General features: G+C 34.4%; 2 protein-coding genes across 2 annotated transcripts; both read right to left on the bottom strand.

Annotated features, from left to right (window-relative positions):
- Positions 1-5130: 5130 nt before the first annotated feature.
- LOC107482363 (pyrophosphate-energized membrane proton pump 2) lies at positions 5131-12541 on the bottom strand. The gene is made up of 14 exons (XM_052260104.1): positions 12094-12541; positions 11592-11884; positions 11207-11517; positions 10093-10330; positions 9882-10014; positions 9180-9352; positions 8308-8428; positions 8009-8196; positions 7396-7833; positions 7149-7313; positions 6650-6805; positions 6450-6561; positions 5720-5939; positions 5131-5566 (listed from the first exon to the last, which is right to left on the bottom strand). Exons 2-14 carry the CDS (start codon positions 11688-11690, stop codon positions 5467-5469), a joined length of 2454 nt encoding a protein of 817 aa, XP_052116064.1. The 5' UTR covers positions 11691-11884; positions 12094-12541; the 3' UTR covers positions 5131-5466.
- A 3438-nt stretch (positions 12542-15979) lies between these two features.
- On the bottom strand, positions 15980-19856 carry LOC107482364 (U-box domain-containing protein 35). Its single transcript, XM_052260006.1, has 7 exons — positions 19622-19856; positions 19404-19468; positions 19196-19317; positions 17987-19118; positions 17108-17869; positions 16914-17001; positions 15980-16057 (listed from the first exon to the last, which is right to left on the bottom strand). Exons 1-7 carry the CDS (start codon positions 19854-19856, stop codon positions 16041-16043), a joined length of 2421 nt encoding a protein of 806 aa, XP_052115966.1. The 3' UTR covers positions 15980-16040.
- Between the last annotated feature and the right edge of the window lie 1187 nt (positions 19857-21043).

Genomic DNA, 21043 nt, shown 5'->3' with positions numbered 1-21043 from the left:
CGTTATTAGACAAGGTATGATATTAGGAAGAACATGTTGCTGTGAGGTTGCTGTGACGGGTTTCATGGTTATTATGCTGTGGTTATTTTGATGTTTGGTCTTAGTCAAGGGTTTGTGATGATTATGAGTATGTTGGTTGTTGTGTGTTTACATGCAGTTGTTACTCTGAGTTTGTTTCATATTTGTTGTTGATTAACGTTATTTGATTTTTACTTTTGTAGATGGAGGGTCCTCCTATGACATTTATATTTCATCATGGTAGGAAATTTAAGAAGGATGAGGGTAAAAATCTGTACTATGAGCCCAATCACACGGAGGTGTTAATGGGAGTTGACAATGACACATTTGATGTGTTCTTTGTGAAGTTCCTCTTGAATCTAGATTGAGGAGGCTAGCCACAGATGATAATTTGATTGCAATGGTCAAGTACTGTAGGAGGAACTTCAATTTGATCAATATGTATTTTGAGCATGGTGTTTCAGAGCCGTTTGTGGTTGATGAGAAGAAAGAAGATGTGAAAAATATAAGCCATCAAAGAGCACTTTCAACCCACTAAGCTACCATTCCATCCAAAAGCATGCTCTCAATCCTCGAAGGTCTCAGGTGATGGTAACAGATTATACTCTCAGCCCTCAAAATTGCTTTCTCAGTCCACTAAGTTGCCTACCCAACCCACTAAGGTACCAAGTCAATCCACTAAATTGCATACCCAGCCCACTAAGCAACCCTTTTAGCCCACTAAGGTATCCACCAAGCCCACTGGATCATCATCTAAGCCCACCAAACTATTATCTCAACCCATCAAAAAATCACATGACCCTATTGACACTTCATCACAGCCCAAAAAACTCTATACTCAGCCTACCAAGCCTACTTATGCTCCACCTCAGACCAAAGCAAAGACCAATGTCACTACCACCACAAGAGCTGGAAGGCATGTAAAGACATTAGAGGTTGAAGAAGAAAGTGACTCTCATAACTCCTATGAGAGTGCTGAGGACAGCCTTTACAAGTCTCCAAAGGTGCTAAGAGATGATGAATACAGTAGTGACAGTATGATGGTGTGAACTCTACAAAGGTGAACAAACATGGTGGTGGACTTGGGAAAGCACACTTTCACTTGTAGGTTCTGGCAACTCACAGGTAAAATATCCAACCATTTCATTCCTTCTCTTACTCTCACTTAGTAAGAATTGATTTCAATTTTTTCATTAAATTTGTATGTGTTGGCATCAATGTCAACCCAGTAAAAGGACAAAATTTGTGGAAAAAAAATTGTCACCTGCCCCTGTCCCTCCCCTAATTAAGCCAAAACCCAGCAGGCCTACCAAGAAGAGAAGAGACAAGGATGAACAACCAACTGGGTCAAGCACCAGGATGAAGAGGAAGTACAATCTAATCAGGTGCATGTATTGTGGTGAAGTTGGACACACAAAAGAGGTTGTGCAAAGAAGAAAAAAGTGGATGCTGAGGAATAAGCTAGGCAAATACAACTGCAACTTGCACTTGTTAAAGAGCCTGCTCCCCCTACAGATGAAACAAACACCAAAACTAATGATATTCAATCCATTTCTCTATCTTCTCCACCAGTCCAAACACAACCTAATGTGACAATCAGCCAGGCTCCCCACCAAAACAAGAAAGCCAACCGTCTGTTGAAGACCTTCAAGTTATTTACTTATTGCTTTTATCTTTAACACCATTTGCATTTATTTAGTTGAAAAATAATGGTTCTACCAACTGGCCTATGCAGGATGCAAAGAGAGGAAGGCCACCCAAATTGCATGTCATTAAACGTAAGGCAAGCTTAAATGCCTCCACCAAATCACATGTGGCCATATCTGCTAAAACACTGAAAGGAACAAGTTTCGCAACTGCTAAAAAAATGCAAAGCTTCATGACATTTGTACTAACTCCAGGTTTCAAGCATCTAAGAAAGAAAGATTAAGAACTTTAATTAGGAAATGTATTTTGTATGTCGTTGTTATTAGCTTTTTAGGAACAGGGCTGTGTAAACTGGTTGTGTTACCAGGATCTTTTAATTAGGCCTATTATGTTGTTTTATTTAGGTGAACAATGTTATAGAACCTTTGTTTTGAATTACTCTATTAAGTTGTGGATACTTGATTACCCATGTAGTATATCTACTAAGATAATATGATATGATTATGATGTTTGTTATGGATTATAACAATTATTATGTCTATTTTGATGTATACAATTTTTTGGTGAATTTATATTTAGGTACAAACATCACCATATTGTATTTTCAATGAAATCCATCATACTCAAATGACAAGTTTATGTTGACTTAAATACAATTAAGCTAGAACACCTGATTTTATTTGTAAGTCACATCATCGTTACATATCAATTAATTCAATCTCAAAGTTCTAACAACATCCCTAACGCACAACAACATGACACTCCATCTGTAGATTTATTTGAAGATACATATGTACAAAAGTGATGCACAAATGATAGTAGCTACAATCATTGCAAGTTGCAACTAAGATATACATTATTAGCATCTTCATTGCTCTAATTTCACTCTCCAAGCTATCCAATCTTCATGAAATATTTAATCTCCATTCATTATAGTCACTACCAACCTCTACATCAATTTCTCCCTTACTGCGTACCCATCATCATCAATCCACCTAAAAAAGTTGCAGTGGCTTTCCTTCTGAATATTTTTAAAAAAAATATTAATTTCAACTACCCAACAAAATAAAATTAATTTACCCGTACTCATCGGGTATATATCTTACACAAATGTGGAACAACCTATTTGGATTCTCTCTTGTACCAGATTTTTTTATCGTTGTCCTCAACCCACAAAAACATGTCTGGTCCTTGATCTTCCTCCGTCGCATACAAGAGTTGGAACTATGGCTACTAAGAGATTGAGACAGCAAGTCACCGTTGCGACTTCCATTCAACATGACAGCGACTGAACAAACATACAGGGTCATCTACTACGAGAATCACACATTTATGCTTTAAATTGGGGTTAGGTTAGGGTTGTAACATTAAGACTAATTTGAGCTAAATAAACAAACTTATCTATTCAGCATTAATGTTAGTCACGCTAGAGTGTGCCAAACTTAACGTTTCAGCTCAACAAACGTTACACATCTCAGCAACTGAGATGATGGAAGGACGAACTCTATCAACGTCGGTATCTTTTGGAGACACTTTTGATTAATTTTATCTTTTAGAGACCAAAATAAAAATTAGAATATCTTTCAAAGACGATTTTAACTGTTAACTCTATTTTTATTCTAAAATTATTTACTATTATATTATTAAACTGAAAAGTGAATATGATTCTCGCTAGTTACAGACAGGATAAATAATTATTTTAAAAATACTTTTCAATTGATTTGTTGACATTTGAAATTTACTCTATATAAATTAAATCTAATTATTTTAATTTCCCTCAAATTTTATCAAAACAGGTAAGAATATCCTGTTGAAAGTGAGATAGTACTTTGATTTTCATTTTTTACAAAAGTCTAAATTTAGAATTATATTTTGATATACCAATAATATAACAATTATCTAATTAAATTTACATATTTAAATAATTTTTTAAATAGTTAAAAATTAATTATCTTTACTATGTGACCATAAATAATTAAATACTTGTATAAACATTTGTTATACTATCAACACATAAAAATTAAGTTAATAACTTTATTATAAAATCTTTCAAAAATTTATTGAATACTTATCTTCTGTTTTTGGGTCATGGAGTACTTATCCTTTTAGAAACATATAACTTATAAGTTATAATAAGGTGTAGTCTATGGTGGCCACAAATTTTGGTGTCTATGGTGGCTATGGATTTCACAAAATGATATTTTTAATCAAATAAAATAAAAAATTGAAGCACGTTTCAGTTTTATTAATAAATAATGACATGTTTATTAGTGTAAATAAAAAAAAAAATTAGACCATTTATTATATTTTTTGATAAAAAATGATCTGTCGTTTTCTCTCGGAAATGGAGTCGCTACCAATGCCCAAAATTTAAAAAATAATAGTATCTAAAAATACTTACATTGCATTAATTTTTTTCTCACGTTAATAAATAATTATTTATATCTTTTATTTTTAATTAAAATAATCATTTTATTCTGCAATAAAAATTTTGAAGTCTAAAATTACTGTTATTAATTAAATTTTAATATTAGTAAAGTAAAATTTAAAATTATTAATTACAAAAAAGAAAAGTATAAGTAGATAATGAAAATATTAATGCAATGTAAGTATTTTTAGATACTATCATTTTTAAAATTTTGGGCATTGGTAGCGACTTCATTTCGGACGACAAGAGAAAACGATAGATCATTTTTTTTGTCAAGAAATATGATAAATAGTCTAATTTTTTTCTTTTATTTACACTCATAAACATGTCATTATTTATTAATAGAACTGAAACGTACTTCAATTTTTTATTTTATTTGATTGAAAATATTATTTTGTGAAGTCTATAACCACCATAGACACCAAAACTTGTAGCTACCATAAACTACACCTTATAACAATTGTTTTTTCAGTGAAATACTTACCCTACTTGTCCTGTATTCCTGTTACTTTTTTAGTTTTTTTCTTCTTTTCTTTTTGTGAAAATTCATATACAGTTTTATATATACATATAAAATTGATATTTAAAAATTATTAAATAATTTAATAAATTTAACTAAATTATCATATAATAATTCTTAATTATTAACTTCACACAAAAATAAATATATCAATATATTGACTTTTTCTTTTAATTGTTTTGGGCATGCCTTTTGTTTTCTCTAATATTACGCTTTATTGAAGCGCTAAAACAATTGAACGTGGCAAAACATCTCCATATTGTAAGTTCAGGATCATGTGTAATGTTCTAATGTGTTATTACTTATTAGACTGGCGCGGCGTTTCCGTCGTTGTCCGTTGAATGGCCGAAGAAGAGTTGGGGAAACAAAAATGGGGCCAAGGTGTGTATCAGTGTATGAATCAGGAAAAAAAATTATATTTATATTAATTTTTATATATATTTATTTTGTATAATTTTATAATATAACAAGATTTTTTATCTTTTCTGTTTTATTATCGATTTTTTTATACCAAGAATAAAAAATAAAGACATATATAATATTTTAAAAAAAATGTCATTAACAAGTCAACATACATAATTCCATCATTCAATCAAAACCCAAAATTATGGTCCTCATTTCTCATTACTATTTGTCTACTTCACTACACGTTCAGTCAATTAACATATTTATTCCCACAAGTGATGAAGGACAGGACAATTCCGTATACATGACGATGTAAAATCAGGCAGGCTCTTCGATTCGATGCACATCATATATTGATAGATATAAGCATATAACCTATCCCATCCCTTCCCTATGCTTCCAAAATTATCAAAATCAATTGGCCGCAGCAGAGATATCAACTCTCACATCACAGGAACACTGGAGCCATTACAAGCGTAATCGTTGCCAGCATCTTTATGAGAACATGAAGCGAGGGACCAGCTGTGTCCTTGAAAGGGTCTCCAACTCTGTCCCACCAGTCCAAGATTACAAGCAATACAAACATTGATAGATGTAAAATAGAAAAAAAGCTGAAAAGCTCCATAAAATAACCATTGGCATGCTTATGACATTCATTATTGCAAGAAAAAATAGCATTAAAATAAAAAGTAACTCCTTACGTGTCTCCTGTTACAGCTGCTTTGTGAGCATCACTTCCCTTGCCTCCAAGAGCGCCAGTCTCTATATACTTCTTTGCATTATCCCAGGCACCACCGGCTGTGTTCAGGAAAAGTGCCATAAGAATGCCAGCTACAGTTGCAAACATCAGCAAAGATGCCACAACTTTAGCCCCAAGTAAGGGATGCCCTGTGTAGTAACCCAAAATTCGAAACAGGAAACCTGCAAGAGAAAAATTTAGCAAACCATGGCCTAAAAGTATTCATAACAGCAATGTGAGGGTTTTGCTTACAAGTGATGATAAGGTTTCATGGAAGGTTTTGAAACTTCCAAACTTCAAAAATACTATTATTTCAATAAAGACTATCCACTTTCTAGTGTCCTTAAATATAAAGCATTAACCCCTTTTCACAGTTGTTTAGATTGTGGATCTTAGATACGGAGGGAGAAAGACTACGAATATGAAGAATACAAGTTCAAATTTCAGGAACTTGACAGCTAAAGGAGGGATAACACGGATCATGGAAAATGATACCATTTTGATATATTGAGATTGTATGATTCATATATTGGAGGAAATGAGGGAAGAGAAAGGCTATGAATAATGTAATCATATCAATATCATATTATTCATAACTTTTCTCTTTCCTTATGTCTCCTCTCCTACCTAAATCTCACAATCTCAGCAATAATAATATAAAAATGAGCAATTAAACACAGGAATTAACTCACCAACTACAATAGGTGAAATGATTGCCAAAGCACCAGGTTTTATCATCTCTCTTAATGATGCCGAAGCTACAATAGCAACACAGCGACCATAGTCTGGTTTCTCCTTGTAGTCCTGTACAAAATATATACAAAAAAATAAATAAAAGTAGTTCAAAACTTAAAATAATCCTCACGATATTACTTCAGCAACCAAAACTCACCATTATACCAGGCCTCTCAATGAACTGCCTTCTTACTTCATTAACAACCTCTTGCGCAGTTCGGCCAACAGCAGAACATGCCCAAGCACTAAAGACAAATATAAGCATGGAACCTAACAACCCACCGACAAAAACTTCTGGAACTGCAATATCGACCTGCAATTCAATTGTGAGTAGCTTTCAAAGAAATAATGAAATCTATTTAGATAATTGAATTGTAAGTAGCTTCAGAATANNNCAAAAAAAAAAAAAAAAACAAGAAGCAACGAAAACTAAGGTGAAATCTTCTTGAATCCAAAAACTTCCATTAACGTTCAAGGTAGGATTGGGAAAAGCTTAAGAGAATGACTACACTAGGAAGAAATAAACTTTATAACTTACAAGGGCTGGATTAAAATTTTGAAAATGTAAAGACTAAAACCAAAGAACATCTAATACAGAATGAGTAAAACATGCTCAAGGATAGTTAAGTAACTAAGTTGGAACTAGTTCTGCAGACCTGTTTAAAAGGTTGATGAGCAAATGCGGCAACCTCATCCATATAAGCACTAAACAAAAGGAACGATGCAAGAGCAGCAGAACCAATGGCAAATCCTTTGGTGGTGGCTTTTGTTGTGTTTCCTACAGCGTCGAGGACATCGGTGATCTCTCGGACACTTTCAGGCTAAAAAGAGATCAATGTCAATATACTTTACATGAGAAATATCAGAAATAACACTGGACAAAATTATTTTGGCAAGAACTACCTGCTGACTCATCTCTACAATGCCTCCAGCGTTATCCGCTATTGGGCCAAACATATCCATCGTCAGAATATAAGCTGCAGTGCTAAGCATTCCCATAGTTGCTACAGCTGTGCCAAACAGCCCACCAATTGGGTTTCCTGTCTCGTCTACTAGTCCACAGGTTTGGCCCAGCCAGTAAGCTGAAATAATTGCTACACTGATGACAAGGACAGGAAGAGCAGTTGACTCAAGACCCAAACTGACTCCAGCAATTATATTAGTCCCATGACCAGTGGAGCTAGAAAGGGCTAATGTGCGCACAGGTTCATGCTTGTAGTCAGTATAATACTTAGTGATCCAGACAAAAACATAAGCAGTAATAATACCAACGAGCCCACACAAAGCAAAATTGAACCATGCTGAAGGTGCTTGCTCAGTATAAAGTAACCACCGTGTAGACTGCAGATCAATTCAATTCAAATAATAATCAGAATAGATACTGTAACAAGAATTTGGAAAGATTCAAGATATTTCACTGCCCCAATCCTAAACAGAAATATAGCAAATAAATTATATCAACTGGAGAAATTAGTAAAGCCAAATTCAAATATCACAAACGAAGATTAACAATTACCAGAGCAAACGCCACAACAGCTAAAACTATTGTAACAGAATATCCTTTCTGAAGAATTGTCATTGGATCCTCAATTGGAGCCATTACTCCAGATTCACGTGTACCCCTAATTGAAAATATTCCAACCGACGAAACTACCAGATCAAATGAGTGAACAACAAGAGGAAACAAGATGAAGCCAGATGGATCTGAGTCAAAAGAGAAAACATCAAATTAGAAAAGCATACATAAAGCAATGGTAACCAAAATCACTAAGCAAAGCATAGACACATTGGGGTAACTATGTAGTGGGTACTTGCCTTCAATTTTACAACGTTGAGCCATTGTTCCTCCAAGTATCATAGCACTGATTATTTCAGCTGCAATACTTTCAAAAAGATCAGCACCCCTAGCAGCACAGTCTCCTACATTATCTCCAACCTTAAAACCGAAACAAAACAATTATGGCATAAAAAATGCAAGTAAAAAGGCCTAGCCAAAAAGCATAAACAAAAGTGCAGATTATAAACATGAAGCAGTTCTCTTCATTTGGTTTAGGTTTTATAGTTTTGCAAGTACAATTTATTTGACAAATAAATAAATAATATAATAATCAGCTCATGTATACCTATATCAATCAATCAATAGTGTTTACTTAAGATTTTCATCTGTATTTATAAGTTGGCCTGAAGCAGAATATTAAGTTCTTAAAGTTTAAGAAACTGAAAATAAAGGCAGTTCTCAATACACATTACTACAAGCATATAACTAATGTTTTATATACCGTACTTTTGCCTCTATATATCAAATAATTCAGGAAACCCAAAAGTGACCGTCAAATGTCTTAGAAAATCCCATAAATCTGTTTAAGGAACTTGTAATCAGAAACCCATCCATTGCTTAAGTTATACAGTCACCAACAGTGAATTAAATATATTCAATCATAGGTTTCAACATTTGAAAATTCACCGAGTAAAACATTAATGTCGTCAAACTAGAGGGGGAAAAAGAAAGACATTCATTACTGGCTACATATACAACCTTATTTCAAAATCATTTCCACAAACATAAACAGGCAGCGACTAAAAACAGCGATTTTTTTTTAAATGTTTCTTTCTTTAATTAAAAAAAGAAAATCAATATAATGTGCAGAATCTTCAAACTGAGGCAAACAAAATTAAACAACAAATACCAGATCAGCAATAACAGCAGGATTCCTAGGGTCATCTTCAGGTATTCCCTGTTCTACTTTTCCAACAAGGTCTGCTCCAACATCAGCTGCTTTTGTATATATTCCACCACCCAACTGAGCAAACAGTGCAACGAAGGAAGCACCAAATCCATATCCAACCAGAAGAAGCGGCACTGAGGGTGGAAAAGAATCAAATATGAATTAGAGACAGAGAGAGAAGGTAAGAGAAAAACAGCTAAAAGATGCAGCAAGTATTGCTCAATGCTAACAGTACAAAGAAAATTACGTTGCAGTCATCAGTCAAATAGCTAATAAATAGACCTCAATAATCACAAATATAACATCTAAAACTCATTTTGGTCAAGATTTAATAATTTCCTCTTGCAAAGGGGGAAAAAAAGTCACATATATCTCGTCTATTTTTTCTTTTGCCCTTATTTTCAGTACATTGAGGAACCATTAATGACCTAAGCCAAATCCTCAACCATGTCAACCACCTGGCCTATAGGTTCACTTTTAGTTTCAAAAAAACCCACCGAAATGAAATTCACCACAAGTTATAAAACACTAATCAAACTGGAAACTAGCTCAAAAAGATAAGAATTATGCATAAAAAAGCACTTGTTCATGTTCAACACTAACAATTTACAAACAATCTTTGGCCAAAAAACAAAACAATTGGAGGGAGAAGTCTACACATACAATCAGTAACTTTCATCGACCCTGGTGAGTCCACGCCAAGCCAAACATAAAATGTGGCATAAAGAACTGCTATCCCAATTACAGCCATACCAACGACGATTATAGCAGATAAACCGCCAGCACGAGTAGCTACCTGAACAACTTTCTTAGTGTTATATAGGAATAATGAACCAGTTATAGTTTTTGCAGGAACTGATAATAAACTAATGACCTGCAATGCCTCTCTTGCGGACCGTCTTGCAGCACTAGAGACTCTGACATTGGCACGAACAGACACCCACATCCCAACATATCCAGCAATCCCTGAACAAAGGGCACCTAAAAGGAATGCAGCTACAGTGATGTAAGCAGAAGTTGACCTGAAACAGAACATACATGACATGTAAGAACATGTAAAAGGTGGAAGAAAAGATCCATAGCCTAGGTATGATGTCAAAGACATCACAAATCTAGAATAAGTTTTAACATGTAAACTGTTATATAGTAAACAAATAGTTTGCTTTATCGGAATATTTCAAAAATTATTCATGTGCCTTACATGCAATAGCTTAAGATTTTGAGATAGTTGGTCCTCGACATATTTCATTATAAAATAAAAACCAAATAGCTCCACACTCTCCGATAGAAATTAGGCCCTATGCATGAGATGTTTGCACTAGTGCCTTTGTTGCTTATTTGCCTTCTTCTTCCAACCAACTCTCTAGGCAAGTTTTCATCATCTTGTCGTATATAGGTGGCTACTTAATGCTCACTAACTCGAATCAACTAAACTTTAGAAAATTGAATGAGAATTCTAAATTTTCTACTATTATAAAAACCACATGAAAGTAATATTAATGCTAAATATAAGAGAGAGTTAGAGTAGCATCTATTGTGGAAAAGATGATAGAATCACGTCTCAAGTGGTTCGGACATGTGAGAAAAAAACCGACAGAACACTCAATTAGGAGGGTGGATAAGATGGAAGATGGACAAGGGATGAAAGGCAAAGGTAGACCTAAGAAGACCATCCATGAGGTGGTCAAATGAGATCTACATGTAAACGGTCTCTCTATAGACATGATACATGATAGAGCTCAATAGCGTCGTTTGATTTATGTAGCCGACCCCACCTAGTGGGACAAGGCTTTCTTGTTGTTGTTGTTGTTCTGTCAAAAGACTATGGATGAAATGCCACTTTTGTTTTAGCAAGGGATGCGAGCTACAGCAATCGACCTCATCCTCTCTTACAGAATCCACAACAATCAACTTCTCTCTATTTGATAAAAAAGATATAGTTGTTCTACGTGATTCGCATCACATTCTATATCAATATTTCATATGGCAAAACCCAGTAACCGAAATGAAGACCAGAATTCAATAAAAGGGAATATAAATCTAGAGTGTTTGTGGGAGCAGGACATAAAAAGTTAAGCATAGGAAATAGAGTTACCTGAACCATTTCAGGGGGTCCCTCATCCTTTGCAAGCACCCACTTTGTAAGATATATAGACACAAGGAAGCTGAGAATACAAATAGAGATGACAAACACAATGATGGGAGATGTACTGGCTCCCATGTAAAAGATAGCCCCAAATCCGAGGAGCAAAAGAATGAATAGAACACGGACATTTATTCCCAGGAGAATACGAAATATCTGCAGAAAGATGGGAGTGAGAAAATGGTTGAAATTAGATGATAAAGGAAGCAGTGGTAGTGGAGTTAATTTACCAGTGGGGTGTAAGGTTTAGTGCGCATGTTGGGGAAAGTTCTTGGCCTGTCGTGGTAAGGCCCCAAAGAACCAGCCTCCATGTCGTCATCAATCATCATGCCGTGGCTGGAATTGACCCTGCGCGCCACAGGATAAGGGTTGTACTCACCACCAGATTGGGGCAAGTCACCCCCTGACCCCAGTCGCTGAATTTTGAATTCCCTTTTTTAATCCCACACTCACTCGCCACAAACTCTCACTCAGCATGCAATGCAATGCACTTGCTTCTTGGATTCCTCCCTTGTTCGCTTCACTATTTCATAAAATTAAAAAAAAAAAAAGTAAATAATAAACGCTAAATGCATATATCCGAACCATTCGATTGCCATTCTAATTACAAGAAATTAGATAGAATATGCAGAAATAGATCTGAAGGGATCGGCAACACGATCTATGCCTAAGCGAGTGAGTGAAACCATTAATCGTAACTGAAATAGAAATTGGAAAAGATCTAATACTTACGGGTGTCAAGAGTGGTGAATCCCAATTGACCTTCAGCTTCCTTCCTTCCAGTTCACAGCAAAACAGGAAGGAACCTCTCCTTTATTTCTCTTTTCTTTTTCCCTTCTTCGTCTTTGTGTCTAATCACTGTATTACTAACTAAGCACGAGCAGTAATAATTATTAATACTAAAATCGTCGGTTTTATTAACAGGACAAGATATTGAACAACTCAACTCAACTCAACTCAACGGAAGAGAGCCTGCGCTTTCAAGTGTCACTGGCCACTCGCGCCGAACAGACCTCCCCTCTAATTCTATGGCTTCTTTCTTTTATTCCTCTTACTCTATTTTATTTAACTTTCACTCCATTTTTCTCAGGTTTTTAGTGCCAATCGGTCAGACCTGTCCAATAAACTTGCGCCGCGTCATTCTGCCTTCATTCTAATTGGCTGTTCATTTCATTGTCAACGCTATCGCTGTTCGTTCCACGACCCACCAACGAGGCACAAACGGGGGAGACGCCCTGTATTAATAAAATTATTTGTTTTATGTGATTTATTATTTGCTATTCTCAAAACTAAGAGACCAAAGTATAAGAAATTATATTGTATTATTGAGTGAGTTATCAAAGATATAATGTAGAAGAATATATATAGGTATTAGTAGAATCAAAGTAATAAAAATATAAAATTTTATAATAAATATATAGATATATTATATAAATATAAATAATATTAATTTATTTTAATTGATCTTAATTATATTCTAATATTTTTTTTTAAATTTAAGTGAAGAGTAAACATCCAACTCAATTCGATTCCTGTCCATTTTATATTAGGACAAGGTGACTCCTTACAAAAAAAAAAGTCACACACGCTGATTTCTGTCCGTGATTAAAATAACCCATCACGCTCCCTTCCTTGTATCCTCCATCCATAGTTGACAAAAAAATATGATGTGACACTTATCAGTGCTAATCTGAAAGCTAGTTCAGAATCAAGTGCCAACGTGGATTAGGAGAATTGGATAATGGTCAATTTGTCCTCTTGTCACATTCAAAAACGGCGTCATTTTTAGGTTAAAGAGGAAGAAAACGTCGTTCTCACTCACATAACCCCCTAAACTCTAACTCGTATTTACAGAATAACCAAAACCTTTGTAACCTTCTTCATGTGAAAGGACAGACAGACAGTAGTGGAAGTAATTATATTGGTGCTAACAAAGGTGCTGACAAGGCCGTTAAGAAGGATTCAGAGGACACTTCTAACTGCGCCATTGACGGAATCACTGACATCGTGAAATGGACGTAGCTTTTGTCGCCGTTCAGATTAGTGACAGATTTGACCATTTAAAAAATTAGTACTATCTAAACTCTATTCATAAATTGCATGTTGGTGTTGGAATGTTCAGTGGTGTTAAAATAGTTTGCCTAGTTGTGCTTTTTTACTGGTTGTACGTTTTTAAAAATATTGTTTCCGTGAATGAAATTTGAAGTTTTTTAACTAATTTGTTAAATAAATAATGTTGTTTGTCAGTAGTTTAGATCACTGGCACAGTGAGATCAAATATCATGAACTGAATTTTGATTAGTAGTAGTAATTTGCAGATGGATGAGTTTGAATTAGTTCTTATTTTTTATCATAGAGAAAATTTTAAGAGGAATTCACAGAATAAATTAGAATATGTTGATGAAAAAGTGAAGAAGTGGCCACCTTTAGACATTAATTTGGTGAACTTCTTTGATTTTGAAACGTTACAAAAGGAGTTGGGTTACACAGAAAATAAGACTATGTTTTGGTTTGATAGTATGACACCTAACTTAGAATCTGACTTACATATAATGAGGGGTGATGCTGAGATAAATGACATGAGAATAACAAGAGTAAAAACAAGGAGACAAATAAAATTTATATCTACTTTGATCATTTGGTTAGTGTGGCAGAAATTGTGGAAGAGGAGAAGCAAGCTGAGGATGTTATTTTGAGTGACTCATCATCCTCAAGTGATGGATATGAAACAACTGAGAACGAGTTATACAAGCCACCTCTTCCGGGATATGAAGATACTCATAGCAGTGAAATGAGAAATAGAGAAGGAATGAAAGATTGAAGAAAAAGAAGAAAAAAATGGTATCACCAAGGAAGAGAGCTAGTTAGGACCCAGTTGGTGAGGAGAAATATGGACCAGATGGTGAGGTGAAGTCAGACCCAAATAGGACATTAATCAAGAGTGGCTCAAATAGTAGGGGATAAGACTAGACTAAATAAAGGTGGTTCAGATTATTCTCCAAAGATAGCTAAAAAATAGACTTCCAAGAATTATTCAGGTAGGAGGAGGACACATATTCTAAGGGATGAAAAAATTGGGGTGGAATGTGAAGTAGGTGAAGGGCCTGAAACAGGGAGTGGTGTGGAGTCTGAAAATGGACTGGATAAGAATACAGTGAATTCAAATTCTGAAATTGTTGGAAAAAAATTAGACTCATATTATGACGAGCTTTGTGAATATGAGAGTGAAGCATTTAATAGTCCAGTGTCAAATGATGATAAAAGCAAAACTGTATTTGATGCTTTCAATGAGGAGACGGAATATAGGAACGTTGAGTTTAAGGTATGACAAACATTCATCACAATGGAAAGTTTTAAGAATACACTAAAGGACTATTTTGTATATGAAAGGAAGGATGTAGTGTATAATTGTGCTAGAAATTTTGGTAGTAATCTAGTTAACAGACAATGGGTGACATCGATGTTGGTCAAGAGGCTACTGACTCAGCCTGACTTAAAACCTAAACAAGTTAGGGAATATATGATTAAAAATTACAATGTACACCTTATTGAAAAAAAGATAAGCATGGGACTGAAGGCGGCTAGAAAGATAGTTATAGATAATGAACAAGTTCAATATGAAAAGATCTTTGACTATCTGATGAAACTACACGAGAGTAATTCAGGGAGTACAGCTATGATTGATGTCATACTTCAGCCAGAGTCACTGTCACTGTTCGACAGATTATATATAAGTTTGGATGCATATAAAAGCGGCTTTAAAGATGGGTGCAAGCCTCTAATCGAGTTGAATGGGTGTTTCTTCAAGGATTACTATGTTGTATAACTGTTATTTGTAATGGGGTAAGATGCTAATATCCATTTTTTTGTTATTGCGTATGTTATAGTTTCGAACGAATGTAAAGATACATGGAGGTGGTTCTTGTCAATATTTCAGCAAGATCTAAGAAATTATACTGAATTAGGACTAAATTTTATTTTTGATCAATAAAAGGTCAACTCTATATCTTAATATGTTAAGTTGTTTAATGTCATATATTCTTACATTTTTTTATGTCTTAATATGTAAGATTGATATGATTTAATTAGAATTTGTTTACTGAGATAAGTAATTTAGAAACATCTGTGCATGGATGGTCAACAAAATGCATTATTCTCCGCTATCATATTTGCATTATATTATAAATATAATATTGTCTCCAATTAATCATATCCGTTGCTAGTTCTATGTTTTATTGCACCCTATATATATATATATATAATGAGAATATAACTTATAAGATAAATTAGTGTCTAATTACCTTCTTTTTGAAATATTTTTTATATATATAATTATTTTTAAGATTTTATTCTAGGACCTTTTTAATTATTAAATTATAAGTTACATGTTATCTCTACTAACTTATTTTTTATTATCTTTATACATATTTAATAAATAAAAATATAAATCAATACATAGTTAGCATCTATTAACACACTAGTTAATTGGGATTCAGAAACACTCAAACAGATAAAATATATACATGCCTAACAAGAAATGCTTTATGATCCTTGTCTAAATGATAAGATTAAATATCATGACTAAGAAATAAGAGATACTAAAAAAAAAAATCCACGTGCTAACTGCTGCCTGCGAAACAAAATCCATTGATGTTTTCTTTGAAATTTTAGTGTTGGAGTTACTCAGACTTGGCCCCTATATATATATAGCAAAACAACCAGCTTCAACATTACACATCGTAATAAAAATTAGATAAGAGAAATTTTAGGTGATCAATAATTTTTCTTTGTTTTTATCTTGTCTTTAAATAATACTAGCCTATTGTTCTAGCAATTTCCTTACATTAAATTCTTTTAGAGATTACGTGCAGCATATACATTAAATCCTTACATTAATCCTTTTTTAACATTTTTTTATTTTTTATACTAGCCTACACATTAAATCCTTATATTAATCCTTTTTTAACATTTTCTATTTTTTATACTGATTGATAAAAATAAAAAAGAAAAAATAATTTTTTTTCTGTAAAATATCTAAATGACATTTTTCTTCGTTTTGTTTATAAAATATACATTTTGAATGATTAAAATAATATATATTTTAGTTTATTTGATTAAAATATCTTTTAATAATTATCNTTTAAATCAACCAAATAATTAACATAATTATAATAATTATTAAAGAGTATTCTAGTCAAATAAATTAAAATATATTTTATTTTAATTTTAAAGAGAAGAGAAGTATACATTTTAAAAATGGATTATGCTATGTGTATACCAAAATTAGCATTAAAGTTAATTATTTATATAAAATATATGTTAAAATATAAATACATGTTAAAAATAAATTAAATAATATGTGTATTTTATATATAAATACTTGAATTTAGTAGTTAATTTTAGTGTAGGAATAATATTTTTGTTTAAAAATTAAAAAGAGAAGAATGTCATTTAGATTTTAGACATCTCATAAAAAGAAAAAGTGTTATTTAAGCATGATTTCTTAATGGTGAAAACAACGACTACACGTGGGTTTTTGCGTTTCTTAATACCTTCTTTATCTCCTGGTGGTGATAATAGTGGACTTGAGGGACTTGTTGAACTTGCCGAATGTTCAAAGGGTGGTTCGCTCATTACATCCTGCATCAATACACAGAGGTGTTAAAAACCAGTTTATATATTAAAACCCAATTTTTAGGCTAAGATGAATATGATGAGGATAAAATGTTAATAAGATGATGATGACCTGTGGCGTAGACGAAGCTTGACTGAGATGGGGAGATGTTGCACAACTAATGTTACTACAAGAGAAAGTTGGGCTGGAATTCCCTTCAGCAAAGTCCCTAAATTTTTTGAGCTGTGGCAGTACATGTTGACCAAGGTCTGGCCTATCTTTTCGTCTGAGCTCTGCACAGCTGAGTGCGAGATTGGCAAGGCATAGGGCTTCTTCAAGAGGCCAGTCGGGGACAGAGGGGTCAAGCATCTCACCCAGTGCCTCCTTCTCAATGGACTTCTCAACTTGGTGAGCAAGCCCCATTGGAGCCCTTCCTGTCAACAACTGAAGAAGAATGATCCCTAAAGAGTACACGTCAGACTTCACTCCAAGCATTCCGGTCTGCTGATACTCTGGATCAATGTAGCAAAATGTTCCCGCTGCTGACGTCATGCAGCACTGCGTCACATTTTCTGCCACGGCAGGGAGAAGCCTCGCCAACCCAACGTCGCCGATCTTGCTTACGAAGTTGTGGTCTAATAAAATGTTTCCTGGCTTTAGATCACGGTGTACCAGTGGTTCAGGCTTGGTCTGGTGGAGGAATAGTAAGCCAGTGGCTATGTCTGCCGCAATCCGAAATCGCAGCTGCCAAGACAGAACAATGCCCTTCTTCTGAATCATGCAATCTTCTAAGCTCCCATTCGCCATGTATTCATAGATCAGTATGCCGTGCTCTGGACATGCGCCTACAAGAAGCACCATATTCGGATGCCGTATGCAGCTGAGTATGTCAATCTGCATTCATTTAGTATGCAACATTCTTGAGATGACTGGTCCACCTAATGCAAAATTTAAATAAAAATAATAAAGAATATGTAGTTTATTGAATTACTCATTCCAATGATTGGTCACCTCTTGCTGAAACTGCGATTTCCCCTGAGCAGAATCTTGGCGTAGAACCTTGACAGCCACAGGAGTGTGGTCAAGGTAACATTTATAGACAGGGCCATAACCACCTTCCCCGATTTTTCGAGATTCAGAAAAGGAATCTGTGGCTGCTTCAATCTCTTCTATTGTGTATTTCCTGTATCTTTCATCCGTTTGAGCTAGATTATCCAATAGCTTCCTCATTTCCTCTGCTTCTTTAAGGGCTTTCATTTCGGCATGTGCTCTTCTGTTTGCTTCAGCCTCCGCGATTCTTTTGGCTGCCTCTGCAGTTTCCAGGGCTGCTTTGCTCCTTGCTTTCTCTTTCTCTGCGATTGCCAATGCTACTTCCTGGGCCAATCGTGCCTCGTCTAATTTCTTTTCCTCTTCAACTCTCCAGGAGTTAAGCTCCATTAATTTGTGTTGCGCAGTGAGTGCTTCTCGGCACGCTGTACTATACATTTCCATGGTTTGTTTTAATTCAAGCTTGAGCCTCTTCATGTCAGATTCTACATCATCCATGTTCTGAGAGGAATGAGAAAAAGAGGAGGTTCCAATGCTTTCCTGAGAGAAAGAAAGAGAAATATCGGGGCCGGGGGAAGTGGGGAGAGCGAGGCTACAGCGCAGTGATCCCAAGCTACGATCGGAGCTGGTGGAGACTCGTGAATTACGAGCAGAGGAAGAGTCCATGCAGTCATACAAGACAGAGGAGGAACGCCCACTGCTACTTGGCCTCCCGGAGCTCACAAATGATATGTCGGTATCGGAGTCTGGGCCTAACAGCTCCATGCATGACGACCTTACACTCAACCCCCCCGCCCCCGTTCCCAATGTTTTTCCAATTTGTGATGACCTTGCGGGTTCGTCCTGCCAGCTGTGAGGTTTCATGGATCTTCTATGATCCTTGAAGCTCATACGCCTTGACGATAACTGACTACTTGTTTCACTTGCACTATCGTCATTATTTAGGGCCTGTATATGGCTAAGGAGGGGAGACGCATGCGCTGCTGAACGAGAAGCACTCCTCACTGAAGATATCTTCCCTTTTGATATTATATACACCGTACAGAAATCGGGCGCCCCTTTTGATATGTTGCTTGGTGTACTTGATGACTTGAATCTGCAGGAATTTATGCATACAAACATCAATATTTTATACTTTTACAAAGAGAGAGGACTTCATTTAATTTTTCTTACCTAATAAAGCCATGCCTTGACGCTGCACCAAGCACTAGGTTCTCAATTGCCGCGTAAGACACATATTCTGTTATTCCTTTCACAACGTCAGTGTCTTCAACTAGCACATCAAGGCATTGTATCTAACCAAACAATACATAATTACGCACACATATATCATATATGTATCATTATATATTGTTCTCCACAAGATTAACAAAACACATACATCTTTACGTGTGCAATAGCAGTGGAAGGTACGGAAAAGATCCTTAGTAATATTGATGACATGGTCTCTTTGAGGAGATGAAGATGGAATATTGCTGTTGCATATTATGGCATGGCTGCCTCCAACTGAAAAATAAATGAACATATTATTATTATTATTATTATTATTATTATTATTATTATTATTATTATTATTATTATAATTACTTGTGTGCATGCATGAGAATGATGATGAATGAGGGAAGGGATGGGAGTACTGACTAGAAAGAGGGGAAGAAGTCTTGTGCAAAACGTGGATAAGGACAACAGTTTGGCCTCTGGCTAGAAGGCTATCGGCAGCCCATTTGAGAGCATATCGACTGCCTTTGCTATCCTTATCTATTGCAACTGCCACCAATCCATTCCCCCCTCCCCCCTTTCTAATTACTGATGCCTTTGTACTTGGAAGCCACATTTCATCCCCTATTCGAAACAAATTTACATTATTCACGCATCGCTCGCTTCGATTCAAACCCCCTAAAAGACTACTTCTCAACTAAATCTGAAAAAACGATTTATAGAAAGTAACCCCCAATTTATGGCCAGTCAACCAAACTTTTTCCTCTTGTTCTATTAAAGGAAACAAACAAAAAAGAATTAGATTTGCAGTGCCTCCAACCAGCCATCACCATAACGATACTACTATTTGAGATCTCACGTCATTTAAAACATTTATAAATATAGAGTAAAATAAATGATCGAGAAAGTTCAGACGCCCCAAAAGAAATTAATATGCGCTAAATATTTAAAGTAGGGAGGGTAATGTTTTCCTTTTTCTCTTTTAATACGGAGGAACTTTTAATACAAAAAATATTTTTTCAATATCAAAATATTATTTATACATTAAAATACAAATTGTTTTTAGTATTGTTTAATTTCTTCGAACCAATTATTATTTATAGATAAGTAGTATACAGGTTATAAACAAATAGCTTTATTAATATACCAACTCTTATTGAGAGTTAAATGAGCATGAAACATGAATTCCAATGATAAATTAAGATGATTAGGTTTGGGTAGAAGTTTAGTGGTAGATATTATTAGATAAATTAAGATGTAATTCATTGATATTGGTGTATATAATCAATTTGATTATAATAAAAATTTCACGTAATAATTGCGGTGGAGACTAGATATAAATTTTATGACACTAAGAAATCAAACCAAGATATTTGCTTGCCTAATTTTTTTCTTTTTCTCTTTGTTCTGTTCTGATTTTAGAGACAAAATATAAAAAATCTCCTGCATAATATATTTTTGCAAAAAATTGCTAAAAGAATTTCGTTTTTAAATTTAACTTGATTCAACTCTTTTTCTCAAGTTTTAACAATAGCATCATTCCACTTGTATCACTTATAATCTCTAGCCATTTTTGTTGACTTCAAACTAAAAAAAGAATTTTACTTATTCTTTTCACCGATTGAATCGGATAATTTTTTTTAGACAATCGATCCCATCCAATCTGATCCAATTTCAAGTGATTTGGATTGTATTTAATTTATAATTTTATAAATTTAAAAAAATATATACCTAACAAGTCTCAACATCAAATTTTAAATAACTAATAATAACATAATAAATCACAATAATATTTTAAAAAAT

Source organism: Arachis duranensis, chromosome 4 (genome assembly GCF_000817695.3).
Source record: "Arachis duranensis cultivar V14167 chromosome 4, aradu.V14167.gnm2.J7QH, whole genome shotgun sequence".
NCBI classification, from domain to species: domain Eukaryota; kingdom Viridiplantae; phylum Streptophyta; class Magnoliopsida; order Fabales; family Fabaceae; genus Arachis; species Arachis duranensis.
The sequence above is the reverse complement of the archived record's forward strand: the minus strand, read 5'-3'. Positions and strand labels throughout refer to the sequence as shown.